General features: G+C 47.3%; 1 protein-coding gene across 2 annotated transcripts in view; it reads right to left on the bottom strand.

The window, feature by feature from the left end:
• Nucleotides 1-7203: 7203 nt before the first annotated feature.
• Nucleotides 7204-20823, bottom strand: part of rbbp5 (retinoblastoma binding protein 5) — a 46359-nt gene continuing 32739 nt past the window's right edge. The window contains exons 11-15 of one of the 2 annotated variants that reach the window (XM_086011078.1): nucleotides 18779-18848; nucleotides 17622-17727; nucleotides 16214-16337; nucleotides 14614-14802; nucleotides 7204-11679 (exon numbers count right to left, since the gene is read on the bottom strand). In XM_086011078.1, the coding sequence (XP_085867204.1) occupies nucleotides 11651-11679; nucleotides 14614-14802; nucleotides 16214-16337; nucleotides 17622-17727; nucleotides 18779-18848 (518 nt within the window). In that variant the 3' untranslated portion in view covers nucleotides 7204-11650. The remainder of the gene's footprint in view (nucleotides 11680-14613; nucleotides 14803-16213; nucleotides 16338-17621; nucleotides 17728-18778; nucleotides 18849-20823) is intronic. The other variant, XM_086011079.1, reaches the window with a different exon arrangement.

Below are 20823 nucleotides of genomic sequence, written 5' to 3'. Positions count from 1 at the left end.
GGGAAAGCAGGACACATAGCAAGAGTCTGCAGGTCTGGGAAGAAAACCAACAGTAAGAAATCTCCACAGGAGAAGTACAAAAAGGTACACCAGGTGATGGACAGTGGTTCAGACGAACAGAAAAGTGACACAGACTCCGGAAGCAAGGAGCTGGGTTGTCTGAAACTACATAATGTAACCGAAATAGAGGATCACCAGACTATCTGGGTTACACTCAAGATAGACGGAGTCCAAGTGGAAATGGAATTGGACACAGGGCCAGCTCTAACAGTCATAAATCAAAGAGACTACAAGCGGCTATTTTCACACATACCCTTGAAAGCTGCAGAGATTGTCTTGAAGACGTATACGGGGCAAAAAGTCTACCCCAAAGGAAAAATAAGGGTGAAAGTGACATATAAAGGTCAGGAAATACCTAAAATGGATATATATGTATTGCCAAATGGAGGACCACCACTGCTAGGACGTGAGTGGATCCGGAAGATACATTTAGATTGGCATTCCATACAGGCACTGAAGGTGGAGGCCAAAAAGGATGACGACGTCACACCTGGACGACTGTCAAAAATGCTAACTGACGCAAAAGAAGTGTTCCAGGAGGGACTAGGAACACTAAAAGGAATAATAGCAACAATTAAAATAGAGGATAATGCAAGCCCAAAGTTTCTGAAGGCCAGACCAGTGCCTTATGCGATCAGACCAGCGGTTGAAGCAGAGCTGGAAGGGTTGGAACGTTCAGGAGTACTGTCCAAAGTGGACTGGAGCGAGTGGGCTACACCCATCATCCCTGTAATGAAGAGGTCATTGAGTAATATGCCTGGGGAACCAAAGAAGATCCGCATCTGTGGGGATTTTAAGGTGACAGTGAACCCAGTCCTTCACACGGTGCAATATCCGCTTCCACGAATTGAGGATATTTTCGCCTCGCTATCTGGTGGTAAACGCTTCACCAAAATTGATCTAGCCCAGGTGTACTTGCAAATGGAGGTAGAAGAAGCTTCGAAACATTACCTTACGATCAACACCCATAAAGGTCTCTATCAATACAACTGGCTGGTGTTTGGAGTAGCCTCGGCTCCGGCCATCTGGCAAAGGGCGATGGATCAGGTCCTGCAAGGGATTCCAGGGACCCAGTGTTATTTGGACGACATCTTGGTCACGGGCGAAAATGACGGTGATCACCTCGCTAACTTGGAGAAGGTGCTCGCCAGATTAAAGGAATATGGGCTACGAGCTAATCGCCACAAGTGCGAGTTTTTCCAGAAACAGATCTCGTATTGCGGCCACGTCATCGATGAAGAGGGGTTACATAAGTCCCCCGACAAGATTGAGGTAGTAGTCAAGGCTCCAGCACCAGAAAATGTGTCACAACTGAGGTCGTTCCTCGGGCTGGTAAACTATTACCACAAGTTCTTACCAAATTTGTCTATGGTACTACACCCGCTGAACACCCTACTGCAAACAGGGGTACCATGGAAGTGGGATGACGAACGTAGACGAGCTTTCCAGAAGTGTAAAGAATTGATCACATCAAAAGAGGTGTTGGCCCATTTCAACCCAGCACTACCAATTCGTTTGGCATGTGATGCATCACCCTACGGCATTGGAGCGGTGCTGTCGCACAAATTCCCAGACGGGTTGGAGAAGCCAGTGGCCTTTGCGTCTCGGTCACTAACCTCAGCCGAGCGCAACTATGCCCAGATTGACAGGGAGGCCCTCAGCCTAGTATGGGGAGTAAAAAAATTCAACCATTATCTGCATGGGCAGAAGTTCACCTTGCTGACTGACCACCAACCACTTGTCTCCATCTTTAATCCTAAGAAGGGCGTGCCAGTAATGACTGCACAGCGGTTACAAAGATGATCCCTGTTTCTAGGGGCGAATCAATATGAAATAGAATATAAAAGCACGAAACAGGATGGGAACGCTGATGGGCTATCGCGCCTGCCACTGCCTACGGTGGAGGAAGCACCAGCAGTGGAACCTATCGAGATATTTTATTCGTCGATAATTGAACGATTGCCAGTAACAAATGCGGATATAGAGAAGGAGACCCGCAATGATCCGACGCTGTCACGGGTATATGAATTGACGGTGAGGGGATGGCCAACACATGGCGACTCACTGTTGCCAGCATTCTCATCCAGAAGAGAACAGCTGTCAGTATGCCAGGGGACAGTGATGTGTGGATCCAGAGTGGTGATTCCACCCAAGTTAAGGGAGAGAGTGCTAAAGGAGCTACATGAAGGTCATCTGGGGGGAGTGAAAATGAAAAGCCTTGCTAGGGCTTATGTGTGGTGGCCGGGAATCGATCAACAAATCGAAGACTTAACTAAGGGCTGCTCAGGATGCCAGAAGGTCCAAAATGCACCACCACATGCCCCTCTACACCCATGGGAGTGGCCCTCCTCTCCATGGCAACGGGTGCACATTGATTTCGCTGGTCCATTCATGGACTCAATGTTCTTAACAGCAGTGGATGCTCATTCAAAGTGGCCTGAGGTGATAAAGATGTCTTCAACCACTATAGAGAAAACGATTGCAGTCCTACGGACCATATTTGCCAGAAACGGGTTGCCAGAGCAGATCTGCTCTGATAATGGACCACAGTTTGTGTCCGACGAGTTCCAAAAATTCATGAAAAGGAATGGGGTAAGGCATTACACATCCGCCCCATATCATCCAGCCACCAATGGATTGGCTGAGAGGTTCATACAAACCTTTAAGAAGGCGATAAAGGCCATGTGCGACGAGGAAATTCCACTACAGCATAAGATGGACAATTTCTTATTAGCCTACCAAAACACAACACATGCAGTTACCAACCAGACCCCGGCCATGATGTTCTTTAACCGAAGGTTGAGATCTCGTCTGGACTTGCTCAGACCAAATGTGCGAAGAAATGTTGAGGACAAACAATTCCAGCACATCAACGAGAAGCCGACAAGGAGCTTCGATGTAGGGCAACCAGTCTTGGCCCGTGACTATCGAACAGAGAAGTGGCAACCCGGAACGATATGTACAAGGCAGGGGCCATTAATGTACACAGTGGATGTCGGGGAGAACATTGTGAGATGCCACGTCGATCAGATCTTAGCGTCACAGGAAGGCGTCAACCCCATGTCTCGAGTACCTGGGGATGAACCCGACATACCGGTAGCATCTACTTCAGACCCAGTAGCAGTGGAACCCAATGAAAAGGGGTCAGAATCGCCTCTGCACCAAGAACAAGAACCTCCGGAAAGGCGCTATCCCGAAAGGGTCAGGAAGCCGCCCCAAAGACTGAATCTATAAATGGACTTTTTGTTATTGAATGTACATGTAAAAATGTAATTGTTATTTGAATATTATGGGGGTATTATTAATCTAAAAAGGGAGGAATTGTAGTGTATGTGCTTAAGTCAGAACTACTTTTTACAGCTCCTGTATACTGTAGTACCGGCAGTAACCACACCGGTATATAAGCTGTGCGCATGCCTCTGTACTCCAGTCTAGAGAGGACCCTCCTCCAGTAAAGACCTGTTGTTTGTTTATGTACAGCATCCGTGTAATTCTTTATCCACTGAACCACAGCTCCAACAATGATCTCATTGAAACATACAAAATTCTTACAGGGCTTGACAGGGTAGATGCAGAGAGGATGTTTCCCCTGGCTGGGGAGTCTAGAACCAGGGGTGACAGTCTCAGACTAAGGGGTCGGCCATTTAGGACTGAGATGAGGAGAAATTTCTTCACTCAGAGGGTGGTGAATCTTTGGAATTCTCTACCCCAGAGGGCTGTGGAGGCTCAGTCGTCGAGTATATTCAAGACAGAGATCGATAGATCTGTGGATATTAAGGGAATCAAGGGATATGGGGATAGTGCAGGAAAGTGGAGTTGAGGTACAAGATGAGCTATGATTTTATTGAATGGTGGAGCAGGCTCAAGGGGCCAAATGGCCGACTCCTGCTCTTATTTCTTATGTTCTTGTAAGAGTTGAGTATGTGATTCTTGGTACAGGAAAAAGTAATGTACATAAGGCAGCAACTTTCCTAGTTTGTGTCACTTGGCAAGATCCAGACTCTGCTGCCCTATCCTAACTCACACCAAGTCCCATTCACTCATCACCCTGTGCTCGCTGACCTACATTGGCCCCTGCCGGTCTGGCAATGCCTCGATTTTAAAATTCTCATCCTTGTTTTCAAGTCCCTCCATGGCCTCGCCCCTCCTTATCTCTGAAACCTCCTCCAGGCTTACAACCCCCACCCCCACCGTCCAAGATCTCTGCGTTCCTCCAATTCTGGACACTTGCGCATCCCCGATATTAATCGCTCCAACATTGGCAGACGTGCCTTCAGCTGCCTGGGCCCTAAGCTCTGGAATTCCCTCCCTGAACCTCTCCGCCTCTCTCTCCTCCTTTAAGACGCTCCTTAAACCCAACCCCTTTAACCAACCTTTTGGTCACCAGTCCTAACATCTCGTTATGTGGCTTGGTGTCAAATTTTATCGGATAATGCTCATGTGAAGCGCCTTGGGACATTTTTACTACAATAAAGGCGCTATATAAATGGAAGTTGTTGTAAATCTTGAGATTGTCCAAGAGACAAAGGGGACTGAGTTTTAATATGGGAGAAGCTGAGACAGTATTGCACATTTTGAATGGTCAAACAAATAAACGTCGTAATATCGGAGATTCACTTGCTGTATAACACACCTGATTGATGCAATTGTTACTTGCTGGGGGTGAGGGTTAAGGCAACCATAACTAGCTTGTGACCAGAGTGATCCAATCAGTCTTCACTTGAAAATATTTCTATCGAGCTGTTAGCTTTGCCATAGTGATCAGGCCTAAATGCATACTTTATTTCTGGGGGAAATGAAACAATAGTCCAGGAAACTTCAGGGTTACCCAGAAATCATAATACAAGCATTAACAAGGGCAGTTTAAGAAAATAAAACTAAAGGAAAGAGCTTTAAGAGATGTTGTGATTTATGGGATTTTAAGGGGATAGGGAGGGTTCTTCGCCAGAGAAACAGCAAAACCACATCTTAGATTAATATAGGGTGCAATCTCCATAATGGAACACCTTCCTTTCCCTTCCCATTCTTTCCGTGTTCCCCCCCACTCCCCCCAGATAGTGGAAAATGATGAATAATTAAAAAGGTCCCAAAATGTTTGTCTGGCATGTGCAGTACAGCAACACCCCAATACCAGGAACAAAGGCCAGTACAATACAACTATAACACTGGCCTAGAAATTGGGTATAGCCCGGCTTGAGGCGTTAGAACTGGCGCTGCGCAAAGTTTATAGCCAGACGAAACTTATCGCCGCCTGGCGCGATATTGGGTTGCATCGCCCCTAAAGGGGATTGAGGCGCGAATTCAGGCGTTACACGGGACTCCTAAGGCGCTAAACTTCCAGCGCAACCCAATATCGGAGGGGACGGGCTCAGCGCAGGTGCTCTCAATTACCGATGACCACGAGACTTCCAGGCGCCGGCTAGCCCTTAAAGGGGTGGGCCAGTCAGCTTCAGCATCCACACTCTGCGCCTTGCAGGCCTCAGAATCGGCGCAGGCCCTTCTCTGGCGATAAAAACTTGGACCAGATGGAGGAGGTGAGAGAGAGCAGAGCGCTTCACCAATGTGGCTCTGGAGCAATTGGTGGCTGCAGTGGAGCGCCGGTGAGATGTTCTCTACCCAGACAATGGCAGGAGGCCGAATCATAAGGACTACCGACGAGCTTGGAGGGATGTATGCCAGAGGGTCAACTCCAGCAGCATGGTGACCAGGAGCCCTGTCCAATGCATAAAGAAATTCAATGACCTCACTCGGGTCGTGAGGGTGGGTGTTGTTCCTGCAAACTTCTGCATCCCTTCATTTGCACCTGACTTTATGGTTACAGGGTGGCCTGTGCCCCATTAGCCATCTGCCAGCAAGCACCCATGGCCCTTTCTGGGCACACACATGCACATTTGACTCAGGGCGTCATGTAAGGGCTCTTGCACCATGGGGGGCATGAGATGATCACTCAGGGCATCAGGTAACATAACTTCCCCTCCTTTCCCCTGCAGTCCATGCTGGCGAGGATTGGCAAAGACCAGCTTCGCACCGGTGGAGGACCTCCACAAGTGGTCACTCTCACGGACCTCGAGGAGAGTCCACCAGATTCTTGGAGGACGTCTGAATGGTCCTGTAACCACTGCAGCTACCGACCCCATTGTCGACAGCGATGGTAAGGTTCTCACCTCTTACAACTGTCTCCTTCTACTTGTTCCCCCCGCCAGCATGCTTTCTCACTGTGGACCCATGTCATAGCCTTGCCGCAATCTGGCATCCCTTGCTGCGAACCTGTCCTTTTGCTAAAGCCACTCTTCCACCTCCCTGCTTTCAGATGCTGCATCACCAGCTCGGGAGCCGGGCCCTCAAGCTGCCAGTGCCAGTGCCTCCGAAGGCTCAATGAGAAAATTACTGTCCAACAGAAGGTCAGCAACTCTCTCCAGCAACGCTCAGAATGGCCAGCCCAAATGGCTGCAGCTTTTATACTAGTGCTGTCCCCTTTAAATAGCGCCCCCAGAGTCCGAGAAGGGCCTGGGAATGCTCCATCCAACTGTCACTAATAGCGCCAGGCGGAAAGGTTGCGGGCACCACCGAATATCCGGTCCGGGGCGCAAAAATGGCGTTGCACACTGAAATGACGTCATGATCTGCCTGCGCCCGCAGGCGCGCACAAAGAGTTAGCACTGGCGCTAAAATCATACTCAATATGGGAGGTGGCGCTATATTCACAGCGCCCGCCCGAAAATTGGGTAACGCCCCAATTCTCGGGCTCTTTAGGCGCTAATCGCTGGCGCTACCAACCGAATTTCTAGGCCACTGAATTTTAACAAAAAATGATTTGAAATGTTCTAAAGCCGAGAGGTTGTTGTTGTTCAGCTGTGCAATAAGGCAGTGTTTCCCAGCGAAAATTCTCATTATTCACAGGAAGTTCCACTGAATGTATACCTTGCACTGAATGGGTAACGGTGTTTCAAAGCGATGAAGTGTATTTGACCTTCACATTCTGCTGAAGCTCAAAGCACTCAGCTTCTTGGGCAAGAACAAATGAACCGTTGGGACTAGGAAATGGTCCAGTAAGCATGCCCAGTTGTGACTGCTCATAACCGCACCATCCCAATTTACCGCCGACAGATTTTGTTTTTTTAAAGAAGCACCAAACACACTTAAAACCAGATTAATGTTTATTATTTACAGGAATAAAAAAAAAATTGTATACAGTTGCTCAAACCATCCTTCCTTGCATTTGCGTTCTGTACAATTGTACTGGTTACCAAATACCACATCACCTGAATACGCTCGAGTTGTCAGCACATTTCCTTGAAAAGAAATGGCCTGTGTTAGCGATCTGTCCAATTTGAATGCAGTAGCGGCTTGAGCGGGTATTGTTCTATCAACATTTTAAAAAAGGATAATTACAAAACAGCCCGACCCAAATGGAGGAGGCGGTTCAACGACAACAGCTATTCACAAGACCAGCGACGGTTGGCTCTAACGCAGAAGGCATTTCTTACCAGCACAAGGGCCGTGCACCAGTAGCACCAGACTGCTGCATGCCAAGAGAAGGGAAAGAAGCTGTCCAGCCATGAACCGATAGCGTTACAGGACAGATCTGGAACTACAGCTGACCCTTCTCTGAAGAAGTCATCAAAAGGCTCATAACAGAACACAACTCACATCTGAAAGTACCCAGTGCCATGGATTTTGGTACCGTCAGTTTTATTTCAGAGCTGTAACACTTTATTCTCTTTTCCCCCACACCAAGACCTACTAGTTTAACTTCCTCTTGGGTCAAACAGAAACCCTCAGGTTTTTAGGACACAATTCAGGAGAGGGACCATTTAAAAAAAGAAATTATACAAATTGCAAAGCAAGCAACTGGCTTGCCACACTGCAAATGACGAGATACCCTCGAACGTGCCTACTGCTACGCACTGTAGAAGGAACAGCTAACTGGGCTCCATCCCAGACTGTTCTGCCACATTATTCTAGCCCCTGCCTCTAGATCTCACCATTAAAGCAGGAGGAAAACAGGTTTGCAGAAACGGGGATAGTGTTAAATGATAGAATGAAAAGAAACAAAGTGGTCAGAATGTGGAACTCGCTACCACGAGGAGTGGTTGAGGCGACTAGCATGGATTCATTTAAGGGGAAGCTAGATAGACACGCGAGTGAGAAAGGAACAGGAGGATATGTTGATGGGGTGAGGTGAAGAGGGGTGGGAGGAGGCTCATATGGAGCATAAACACCAGCATGGGCCTGTTGGGCCGAATGGCCCATTTCTGTGCTGTAAATACTGTGTATCTAAATCTATTTAGAATTAAAGAGCATGGCCTAGAAATTCAGTGGCCTGCGCCACCAGTTTGCGCCCAAAGAGGGCTTTTGCGCCACTGTGCAAACCTACCGCGATATTTAGCGGGGCGCTAATGGCGGCGTTAGCCATTAGCGCTGCGCCGCCACCGATGACGTCATCGGTGTGCGCAGCGCCCCGCTGGCCATATTTGGTTGCTGCCGCCTCCCCCGCGCCGGCCGCAAACAGCGACCGGTACACGGGGCCTACCTGTGCCGGTAGTGGGGCGAGTTAAGGTGGAGGTGCGGCCGGCCGCTTTTTCGGCGGCCGCCTGCCCGCACCCCCCCGCGGCATTGCCAGCTGTTTCCAGAGAGCCCGGCACTTCTCCTTGGTGCCGGGCTCATTTGCTGGCACTCGCGAGCGGGGATCGCGCTGTTGCAGGCACCTCCCCCTTAACACTGGGAGGAAGGCCTGCAGTACCGCAGGCTGCCGTGCCGCAGCGGGTGGCGCTGCGGCACTTTGCACACCGATATTCAGTTTCAGCGCACCAAGCGGGGCGCCGAAACCCTTGTTTAGCGGCCGGCTTCCACTTGGGGCGCTGAAACTGAATATCCCGATGGCGCAAGTGGCTCCGCGCGCAGCGGTAATTCCGGCGCCCAGGCGAGCTGGGCGCCCCTAACTGAATTTCTAGGCCCATGTGTTTAATTGCAACTATTCATTTTTTTTAAATTAAAAAATAAATGATTGCTAAGTTCGATCTTGTTTGCTCCCTGGCGGTGGCATTCAGTGGAGGTGAAAAGAAACAAATTCCTCACTACCGCAATAACCACTCGGAGGAGGAGTTGAGGATTGAAGTTTTGAAGCAGCATCACAGGGATAACGCATCGCGGAAATGGAATCACAAAACCACGGTTCATTCCTTGGGTGTCTCGACGTGGAGAAGATTGTAGCTTTTAGAATCATCCCACATGATGCAAAATTCTGCGTAAGTCATACTTTCACTAAGTTTTTTTGGGGCCTCGGGGAACCTGAAGATGCAACGTATGGGGCCACGGCGTGGAGTAAATTGCACTTTCGACTTTTTACAATGAGTGGATCCTCTAGGGCCAAGAGGTTTTAAACCACTAATCAGTATTACCAAAAGTAAAAGACCGAAGCAGGGTAACATGAGAGAGGGGGAAACAGGTGTGCCAGGGAGAAAACGCTATAAACACAAGAATATCGCAAAAAACCATCCAGTGACCTGAACAGCAAGCATCATCTCTGCTTGCACGGGAGCTTTGGATTTTTGCATATGGTGGGTTTCACTTTAGTGCATAGGGTCGGACTTTGATTTCCTGTGCTAGGCGATGTACGGATTGTTTGTGTATGGGGAGGCTCACATTTTGTGTGCGTAGGGAGGCTCCCATTTTAGGGAGCATGGCATTTGAATGCGCATGTAGGGGGCCAGGTTACGATATTGTGTATGTGGGGATCTTTGGATTGCGTGCGTGTGTATGGGATGGGGAAGTGGCGGCATCTCACGTGTGTGTAAACACATGCAACCTACTCGTAAGCTGTGACACGTAGATCTGACCATGCCATCTGAATTTGTAGTTTTGTATAGCGGCGCGGGACTTTGCAACAGTAACAATCCCCAGTTCCTCATTCTTCCATTCGCGAAGGTGAACAAATGATAATCAGTGCAAGAATCAATTAAGGAGAAGCTTAAAAAAATGTTTTTTGGACATCAAAAAAATGAAATTGCAGTTTTACCGTCAGGCCTCGTCCCCATTTCTTGAATCTGTATTTCGGGTGAGTTTTCTTGTTCTCTACACGATGAGCAATGGAATTATAGGGAAAGGGAACACATTTCCATTTGGACACCCAGACCCGGAAGTTGCTCAGGTTTGTAACCCTGATGCTGCCCTCCGGCATTGACCCTCCCTCCCAAAGTTTGCAAGGACAGTGGGAGGGCCCCTCATTAGCATGGACACATCTCTGGCCTTATTCCTCCTTTGCAGTCTGGGGTGGGGGGGCGGGGGGGGAAAGAGAGAAAGGAAGGGGGCAAAGGCTCCCTTCCACCCACCCTAGAGATGGTCCAATTGACCCCCACCCAGAGTTAGGGAGCTGATTTGCTGGAATTTTAAAAGAAAAAAAACTCTTCTAATTCCTTTAGGGGATTTAGGCAACTTGCCAGGCTTGAGTCCCACCGGTGGGAGCAGCACGCGCCCTCTTGGAGGCTGGTACACCTCACTTCACTGGGTGTACTGGCTGGCCACTCCTACACCAGGTCCCTATTTGGAGATAAAGTGTAACTGCATCTCCTCCATTTGCGAATCTGCCGGTCTCCCTCCGCAGTTACACCAGCGGAAACCCGGGAGAATTTCCAAGTCCCCGGGAGATCTCAACAAGGGAAGGGGGGGGCGGAGCTGCGACAGTCCACTGGTTAGGTGCAGCCTGTCCACGTTGGTACAGATCGGTAGGACTGGGAAGATGGCAGGTGTTTCTGCAGCAAGCGGCAGAGGACATTGCGCAGCTGCCGAGCGGATGCGCTAGACGTGGAGGGAGGCGGCGGCGGCGGAAGAGAAAAATACTCAAAACACAACTCCACTTCAGTTCAATAAAGGCATCAATTGCAGTCCAAAACAGTATTACCAGGCCAGTTCATGCACTAAAAGGAGAAAAAAAACAAAATCTACAACATTTTTCACCATCAGCTGGCAGGTCAACTGACCAACAATACAAAAGATATTCATCCAATTAGAATATAAACACTCAGGCATAAAGGAATTCCCACCAATAGTTATTTTTTTGAAAAAGTGAGTGGTGGAGTAGGAAGAGTTTCAGCCTTCATAACCGGACGTCGTGGGTCTTTATAGTGCAACTGACCAGTCAGTCTTGCGAGGTCGGTAATCTTCCAGGGTCCAAAAGTCACACCCAGCGATAATTACTTCAAATGCAAAATTGCAAGAGGGTAAAAGAAACCAAAAATATATATAAGTGTTGGGCACTCTGCTGTACCTTGTACGCGTTTCAGCCGTGGGTGCCTTTTGTTATGGCTCCATACGAAAAGCATCGGCGCTTCACGACGTGTGAAGGCAGAAATTATACTTCAGCTTGGCGTTCCTGGTGAATTGCCCAAGATCTTCGGTTGGCTGATTTTTCAATGCCCATAGTTCTCGAGGAGGGATGAAGGGAACACGCGTTCCTGGTTCACGAAGGTCCCGTTACGTGTCGGTCTGCAAACTGACCAAGAGCCATACTCTTTCTAGGGGCTGCATCATACTACTACAGTACGAAGGCAGCGCAACAATTGCAGGGATGAAGTATCATCTTCACCCATGTTCACAGCAGGTCTGAAATTACGCCTCCTCCTGAAAACCCAGATAACAGAGAGAGATTAAAACTGAGGCATCTCATGGAAGCGGATGGCAAAAACGTAGTCAAGTTGTCAGAATGAGTATATTATTCTAATCCCAGCCCCAAAGGGGACAACACAAAAATAACTTGCTCATTTACCAATACTGGTCTTAATGTGGCTGTGGTTTTCAAATAGGGGTACGTGAGGTCAGGGTTAGTTTAGGGTATGGGAGCAGAACTCCTTGGAGGAAGAGCAAGAGGCAAAGGAGCAAACGGCTCGGACACATCTCTCACGAGCGCCATCTGAAACTATATCAACGAACGGGGGGGTTTGGAAACTGGGAGAATTGCAACATGCAACTGATGGTGGATTCTGAATATTGTCGTAGGACTCTCAATGGTGTGTGTAGTTTGTCAGATCTCAAGAACTCACTTCCATGGCTCTTCAGTCAAATAATAAACTCATCAAACACAATCCAGCTCTTTGAAAGTCAGAAGGCGTATTTCAGTAAAACACGTGAACTGATCATGGATTTGCTATCAGAAATTCCAACTCAGCTTGCACCATCACAGAATCACAGAAACCCCACAGTGCAGATAGGGGCCATTTCGGCCCATCGAGCCTGCACCAACACATATCCCACCCGATCCCCGTAACCCCTACACCAACACATATCCCACCCTATCTCTGTAACCCCACACATTTTAATCCCCCTAACACGAAGGGTCAATTTATCATAGCCAATCAACCTAACCTGCACATCTTTAGACTGTGGGAGGAAACCGGAGCACCCGGAGGAAACCCACGCAAACACGGGGAGAATGTGCAAACTCCACACAGACAGTCACCCGAGGCCGGATTCGAACCCGGGTCCCTGGCGCTGTGAGGCAACAGTGCTAACCACTATGCCATCATGGGGACTGAACTTGCTCTAAGTTACAGAAACACAGAGGAGGTTTTGAACTCCGGATGTTAATCCATTATCATTAAAAGTCTTGTATCTGTATGAATATACATCAGGTTCTTTGATCGAGTCGGTCAACAGAAACTCTACATCACATGGTGTCCCGTCAACCAACCAATCGACACACTGAGTACCAGTCAGGAGGATCAACTGTTTTTGCCATGGGTTCTCCCCAGAGACTAGCATTGCCTATCGCCAAAACTTTCCATGGTTCACACCCTCCTGTCGAATCAGCGGATTATCTAACATGCCAAAAGTGGCGATAGGTCCGGTGATTAGAAAGCACCGTCACTTTAACATTCTTGTAGATTAACAGTAGAAGCTAAACACCAATTTACTGGCGAGCATCAGGTTGTAACTCACATGGCGTGACAAAGTAATTACCGGTGAGGAAGGCCATTCAACCCATCTTAATTAATCCATCCAAATAAAAAATGATAAAGTCCCTACACTGCATTCTTTTGCCTTCACACTTCTATCTGGCAGTCTATTCCACGTGTACGGAACATGTGGAATAGACTGTGTGGGAAGAATTTTGTGTCATCAATTGTAAGATTAGTGTTTACTTTTTTGAACCTGTATCCATTTGTTTTACTCCCGCAATTTAATTTAAAGTAATTTCTTTTCCCGCAAACCCATAATTTTGAACCCTACATACTTCTAACAGATCACCTCTCGGATGCCTCCATTCTAAGGTAAAAGGCCCAAGTTTCTTCTGTCTTCCATGACTCTTGAACCCTCTGGATCAGTCTCGTGGCTCCTCTTGCACTGCCTCCAACACTTGAACATCTTCACTGTTTCTTGCACTTCACTGCGCTGAGCCTGCTGCTGGCTCGGACCTAGAGCTAAGGAGGCAAACGGAGGCCGACGCAGGCGGTGGGAGCTTGATTGGCAGATCGGATTTCTTCATCCACAGATACCAAGTGCTGCTGGCGCAGCGTTTTATTTTGATGCTGTGGCCGATGAAAACTCCAGATCAGAGCCTCCAGATCTTTCAACTGGACTGATCATCGCTCTGCTGTTGTGTGTTGTTCTGGTTTATCCCGCTTTGTGCGGGTTAAGTGGAATGCTTAATCCTCGCTGGCCTGTGCAGAGAGCCTAAGGCAGCCAGTGCAGAGAGCCTAAGGCAACCAGTGCACAGTCTTGCTTGACCTCAACAGCTATTCTAGGCACATCCACCAGTCACATATAATATAACCAGTAAATGGGAGAATTAGAGGAGGGCACCAGTAAATGTGAATTGCAAAAAGAATGTAACTGGGGGACTTGGGGGAGGGCACCAGTAACTAGGAGAGGGTACTAGCAATAACGAAGGGTTTTGATAGAGTAAATAAGGAGAAGCGGTTTCCAGTGGCAGAAGGGTCGGTAACCAGAGGACACAGATTTAAAGTGATTGGCAAAAGAACCAGAGGAAACTTTTAAAAAAAAATAAATGCAGCATTACGATCTGGAATGCACTGCCCGATAGGGCAATGGAAGCAAATTTAATAGTAATTTTCAAAAGGGAATTGGATAAATACTTGCAGGGGAAAAAAATACAGGGCTATGGGGAAGAGCAGAATATTGGGGCTAATTGGATAGGTCTTTCAAAGAGCCGGCACACAGGCCCGATGTGCCGAATGGCCTTCTGTGCTGTATCATAGATACATAGGGAGTAGTTGAGGCAAATAGCATGGATGCTTTGAAGGGGAGCAAGATAAGCACATGAGGGAGAAAGGAATAGAATATGCTGATAGGGTGAGATGAAGAGGCATGGGAGGAGGCTCGTGTGTTAGAACATAAACACATGCATGGACTAGTTGGGTCGAATGGTCTGTTTCTGTGCTGTAAATTCTAAAAGGGCAAGTTTGACTTGAATAGTTAACTCATTCCCTCCCAACCTCATGCAAAAGCAGGACCAGAAACTAGAGGGAGTGGACGGGGCAGGGAGAGGGAAAGCACAGGTACCAGGCAAGCTGCAGGAGCTCCCACCATGGGCCTTACCTGCGGGTGGCTCGGCCACTTCCGCCAGCTCCTTGCCCTTCACTGCTCCTTCCAAAGGCTGACCTCTGTCCCCTTTGAAGGTTTTCGACTTAATGAAATCTTTCTCTTTACCTTTCGTTCCTTTTGGCCGGCCCGCTTGCTTTTTCTTCGACTTGCCATCGCCCTTCACACCCAGCAATGGGTGAACTTCTGCAGGAGAAAATAAATGTGGCGGTTACTGTCACGGAGGAACCTTTTTTTTTGCATTACGGGTTCTGGCCCAGCAAGAAACAGAAAAGGATTGAAAAGGGGCATGGCGGAGAAACAAAAGTCAGTGACCTCAGGGCATCCAAAAGTGCTTTACAACTAATAAAAAAACTCTCACCTTGCTAAGGTAGTTAGTTAACAGTACAGTATAAAAATCACTAATCACATGGCTCTCCCCTCACCCCCGGCAGATTTCATTGCACCCTTCACCACGCCATGAAAGGCAAGTTAAAAAATTGTTCAAGAGTCTTAAATATTGGAGTTAAAAAGCCTTCTAGTGCACTTCAATCAATAATATATATTTGTACAGTCTAATGAGTTTAAGTGCCTATAAAGAGGCGGCTTTGTGGCAGCCAGAAATGGGCCGGTGGGTCAGCCCCAATACTAGGCCCAAAGCCTGACCCCACAGGGAGACTGCAGTCCAAGTACTGTTGAGGGGGACCATTCAAACAGAGAGGCAATACATGCAGTTATAAGACTTCTAATATATTAGACACACACACACACACACACACACACACACACACACACACAATCTTACAGCGTGGACGGAGGCCATTCAGCCCATCATGCCAGCTCTTTGAAAGAGCTGTCCAATTAGTCCCACTCCCCATAGCCCTGCAATTTTTTTCCTTTTCAAGTATATATCTAATTCCCTTTTGAAAACAATTTATTATAAACTAAATTATGATTGAATCTGCTTCCACCACCCTTTCAGGCAGTACGTATAACATTAAAAAAAAAGCTCTGCTTAAAAGCTCAGTCTGTTAATGTCCTGCCCAATGTGGCACTGAACTGTACAAATAAAGTCCCAGGTCAATCCCTGGTCTCTGTTAGATTAGCTCTATCATTGTAGGACTACAATTGGTATCAACACCTCGGAACCCTTGGATGAGGGGGGAGCGGCGAGACTCAGTCAGCTTCCCACTGGTGATCACTAACCAGTGACTCCTGCAGGAATTGCACCCTAATAGAGAACGCCGGGGTAAGGAGTGTATCGGGTTCAGTCGCAATGCCCTCCACAGGTGAACATCCTGCTGGCGCGCCCCCATTAATAGCTACTTGGATGAGGTACCGGAGCAGGGCTGGCACCCATGGAATCACACTCCAGTAGGAGTCAGTGCCTTCAGGAGAGGGAAGGGAAAACAAACTTGCATTTCTATAGCGCTTTTTACATCCTCCGGACATCCCAATGCACCTCACAGCCAATAAATTACATTTGAAGTGTCATCACCGATTATGAGGTCAACAAAAAGAGAAGAAATTTGGTGCAGCATGGGGGAAGCAGAGAGATATCAATATAAAAAGCAAAATGCTTGAGATAATTGGTCTGCTGAGTAAGTAAAGCAATTACCATCAGACGGTACTCCTTGTAGCTCAATATTGGTCATCTTGGGTTTCTTCTTTGGTGGCTGCGATCCATCAGTGGATGCCTGCCGCTTTTTCTCTGGGTTGCTCAAGTCGTCAGTTCCGGAGTTCTGTCAAGACACAGAAGTGATTAAAAAGCCTCAAGATACAGCGTACAATTTCACTCGCCCTCCTGCGTTGTGTACGTTTGGTTATCCAGTCTCGTTCACAAAGCCCTGCCAGGGTTAGTGATTACTCTGATTATCATAGCACAAACTCAAGCCTAGATCGAGCATCCACCCCTCCCCAATTATTCAGATCAAATATTCGATCCTTCCCCGTTTACTATTAATAAATTATGACCAAACAAAATATTCGGAGTTTCTTTCCTAATTATGCCAGTGAAATGTCTAGAGATATTTTGCTACATTAAAGGCACCATATAAATATAAGATTTAAAGAAAGACTAGCATTTATATAGCGCCTTTCACAACTTCAGGATGTCTCGAAGCGCATTACAGCCAATTAAGTACATTTTGAAGTCTAGTCACTGTGGGAAATGCAGCAGCTAGTTTGCACACAGCACACTCCCACAAACAACAATGCGACAATGGCCGTATCATCTGTTTTAGGTGTTGGTTGCGAGATCAATATTGGCCAGGATAGCGGGGAGAACTCCCCCGCTCTTCTTCCAATAATGCCGTGCGTGCATTTAGGTCTAGCTGAGGGGGCAGATGGAGGGCTCAGTTTAACATCTCATCCAAGAGACTTTAAACAAAAAAAATTAATCCATGGATTGTTGTGGTGTGGGGGAGCAGGGGGCGAAAGAGAATTGCTGGACGAAAAAAGACCAAGTTCCATCTAGTTCACCTTCTGCCAGCCTGGTAGCTGCACGATACAACAACAATGGAGTTGTTCACTAATCATGGCCATCAATCTCCGTTAGTCTACAACAGATCCAGACATGAGGCAAGGAAGAGGTCCAAAGTCACCTGTTCCTCCCGGGCACGCTACACTCACCACACGTCATGTCTCAAAATTACTCAGATACAGTATCCCAAAACATTGTAAGACAATGTTTAACACTGCGTACATGTTGGAAACCTACTTACATGGTACCCCCCCCCCCCTCCCAAGCACCACTACAACTCGGGTTACTGAAACTGCTCGCTACCATCAACAAAGTAGCTATATGACGACATAGACTTCACTTATTGAATAACAATTCGTTCCACTTTCCCTGCCCCCCCCCACCAAACCACCAACGTTCCATTCAAAATACCACGCATCCACGGTTTTTACACTGAAAAGCCACCTGCACGGGTTTCCCTGGAGCGCTGTGTGGCCGCGCGCCTTGCAGGAAACATTACCCACCCCTTCAAACCATTGAGTTATGGTGTTATTCCCAATCTCACCTGTACTGCTTCAGGGGGAGGTCCATAAGGATTCTCTTCGGGGTCTTCCACTTCCGGAGATATTGGGAGGTAGAGCAGGGCTTTGCAGTCTTCAAACTCTTCATCGCTGCAGTAGGACAAAGAATACAGCCCCTGAAACCACGGACATCGCCCCAAGTTATTAGCTGCTGTATTCACAAGTGGAGAAAGCAGCTCTCTCCAGCTGTGCTTCCATAGGACGCGCTGGAGACACAGGCTGAGCTGAATCCTGCCTTGCTTAAGGCCAATGGAACAGTGACCGAGTCTGTGTGGCTAATCAATGGATCAGCGCATTCCAGTCTGAATTCAACTGCAGATTCCTTGTCCCTAGGAAGGTTTGAAGATAAATATACTTTTTTTTTTTTTTTTTAAAACACGCTTCAAGGCACCAATTCTTGCTGCGGTACACTATCAACGGGCAGCAGCAGCCGCCCTCAAGCTCCTCACCCTAATGTTGGTGGACTATAGGACCATGGAAGGCATTAGACCAGAGACCAATCCAGTACTCAACCTCTCACTTTCTAGCAGAAGTCACTGGCTAACAATCAGGAGTGAGAATTCTTGTTCATTCTTCCTCTCTAGCCCAAGGTGATGAGGCCAGTTCCAGTCCCCGTTGCCACCCTCTGATAATCTAATCTGAACCCGAGATTTTCTAGTCTTAATATCTATTTCACAATGTAGTGCATTCACATTTGCTAGCATGGTGCATAATCTCGAAGTGCACCCAGTCACAAGAGTTTAATAGTGCAATAATGACAGAACAGTACTTCTGTACTGGAGAAGCATTCACTTTTTTTGTGAACATCCTGGAACTCCCTAACTTACAGCACTGTGGGAGCAGCTTCACCACACGGACTGCAGTGGTTCAAGTAGAAGGCTCACCACAACCTTCTCAGGGCAACTAGGGATGGGCAACAAATGCCAGCCTTGCCAGCGACACCCACATCCCGAGAATGAATTAAAAAAAATATTCTATCAAAATGTCAGGAGGGAGGAAGAGGGCAATTCAAAGTTGAAATGGGGTTTCTGGCACGCTTCTAGTGAAGTAACGCAGCAGCTCAGAGGAATTTCCTCGTCCTTGGCATCAAAGCTGACCTACTTCTCCAATGAACAGCTGATATTAGGTTGCAGTTATCTACCTGCTACAGAAAGCAGCGATAGGGTCCACGGACGTGACATCAACCTCTTCATCCTCTGCCGCATCTCCACCTAAAAGTATTTCATACAGAAATAGGTCAAAAAGTTTGTTTTTAAATTAAAAAAAATCAGTGCACTTTAAGTATACATGGGGATGAGGCAGTGCAGGGAAGCACTTCCATCAGTATGGTAGCACATGAAGGAAGCAGAGCCCTTAATGGCCCAAAACAGTACGATCCATATTATATCTTTTATGGGCTGGCAAAATATTAAGAACTTAAAATGGTCTTCAATGAGCTTTATTAAGAGCGTTGCTTTGTCTTTTAAGAAAGAAAATACATGAATATTTCCTAGAGGTATCTATATTTCTATGGAGACTATCTAGTCCAAATTGTTTCCTGAACGGTGTTGCATATATTCATAATTGCATTAGCAATTCCCTCATGTATTTGAGAAGTTAAATGCGTGCAAGCTGAAGACTCACATCAGACACTCAAGACTGTCCTTGAAGCCAAGTTGACAACAAGAGCAGACAACAAGACTTGAGCACAACAATCTAGGCCGACACGCCCAGTGCAGTACTTAGGGAGTGCTGCACTGTCGGAGGTGCCGTCTTTCGGATGAGACGTTAAACCAAGACCTCATCTGCTCTCTCAGGTGGACGTAAAAGATCCCATGCCACTATTTGCAGGAGGAGCAGGGGATGTCTCCCCGGTGTCCTGGCCTATATTTATTCCCTCAGCCAACATCACAAAAACAGGATATAGAGCTTGAATTATAACTGTACCATCGAGTGGCAAGAGGTGGGATCACATGGACAACTCCTCGAATAATTGCATTTTTTGTCTAAGCCGTGTGATCAGAGAATATGCTAGGCTCTTCCTTTCAGGATTTCATGTGCCTGGGCCAAAATCTTTAATTGCACTTAAATTATGTCTTCACGATGTCTCAAAGCATTTCACGGCCAATTAATTACTTTTGAAATGCAGCTCCTGTTACGTAGGAAAACAGCAGCCAAGTTTTGCACAGCAAGATCCCAGAAAACGTAAATGAGATGGATGACGAGTTTATCTGTTTGTGACTCTTGCTTGAAGGAGGCGTGCTGGCCAAGGCACCAGGAGAGCTCCCTGCTCCTTTTCAAATAGTGCCGCCTAAACAGACAGGGCCTCAAGTTTAACATCACAACTGAAAGACAATGCAGCACTCCCCCAGTACTACACTGAGCTGTCAGCCTAGATTACGTGCTCAAGTTCTGGAGTGCAGCTTCAACCCAAAACCTTCTGCCTCAGGGAGGCGAGAATTCTACCAACTGAGCCAAACAAACGGTTAAAGTTTCTCCCAAGCCCCCAAATGCAAATCAAGAAAAATTCCAGAGCAATCAAATCTTCTATCCTACATTATACATCTCTTACCCACCCAAGGGGTCAGCCTTGGCGCAGTGGGTAGCACTCCACCTCGGAGTCAGAAGGTTGTGGGTTCAAGTCCTACTCTAAAGACTTGAGGACCGTAGTGCAGTACTGAGGGAGTGCTGCACTATTGGAGGTGCCGTCTTTTGGAAGAGACGTCAAACTGAGACCTCGCCTGTTCTCACAGGTGGACATAAAAGATCCCATGACATTATTCAAAGAAGAGCAGGGGTGTTAGACCAATATTTATCCCTCAGCCAATCACCAAAGCTCATTATCTCATTGCTGCTCGTGGGACCTTGCTGTGCGCAACTTGGGTGCTATGCTTCCTACATTACAACTGAACTTCAAAAGTACTCTGTTGGTTGTAAAGGGTTTTGGGATGTACGGAGGTTGAGAGAGGCACTATATAAATGCAAGTCTTTCTTTCCATGCCTCGAGACCATCTCAACCAATACTACATTCAACTTCACATTAACTTACTAGCAATTTGCTCAAGAACAACATTAGCAGAGATCTGGAAGCAGCTACTCCTGGCTACTGTACTAGTAAAGCAGACAAACAGCATTAACAGTCTCAGCTGGACCAGCAGTGCGGTCAGTAATACCCACGCGCCAAGACTAAAATAGACAGGCATTTCT

This window comes from Somniosus microcephalus, chromosome 18 (genome assembly GCF_052327205.1).
Source record: "Somniosus microcephalus isolate GS21.2 chromosome 18, FLI_Smic_1.0, whole genome shotgun sequence".
Lineage (NCBI taxonomy): Eukaryota > Metazoa > Chordata > Chondrichthyes > Squaliformes > Somniosidae > Somniosus > Somniosus microcephalus.
Note: the sequence above shows the minus strand (reverse complement) of the source record. Positions and strands in the feature narration are given on the sequence as shown.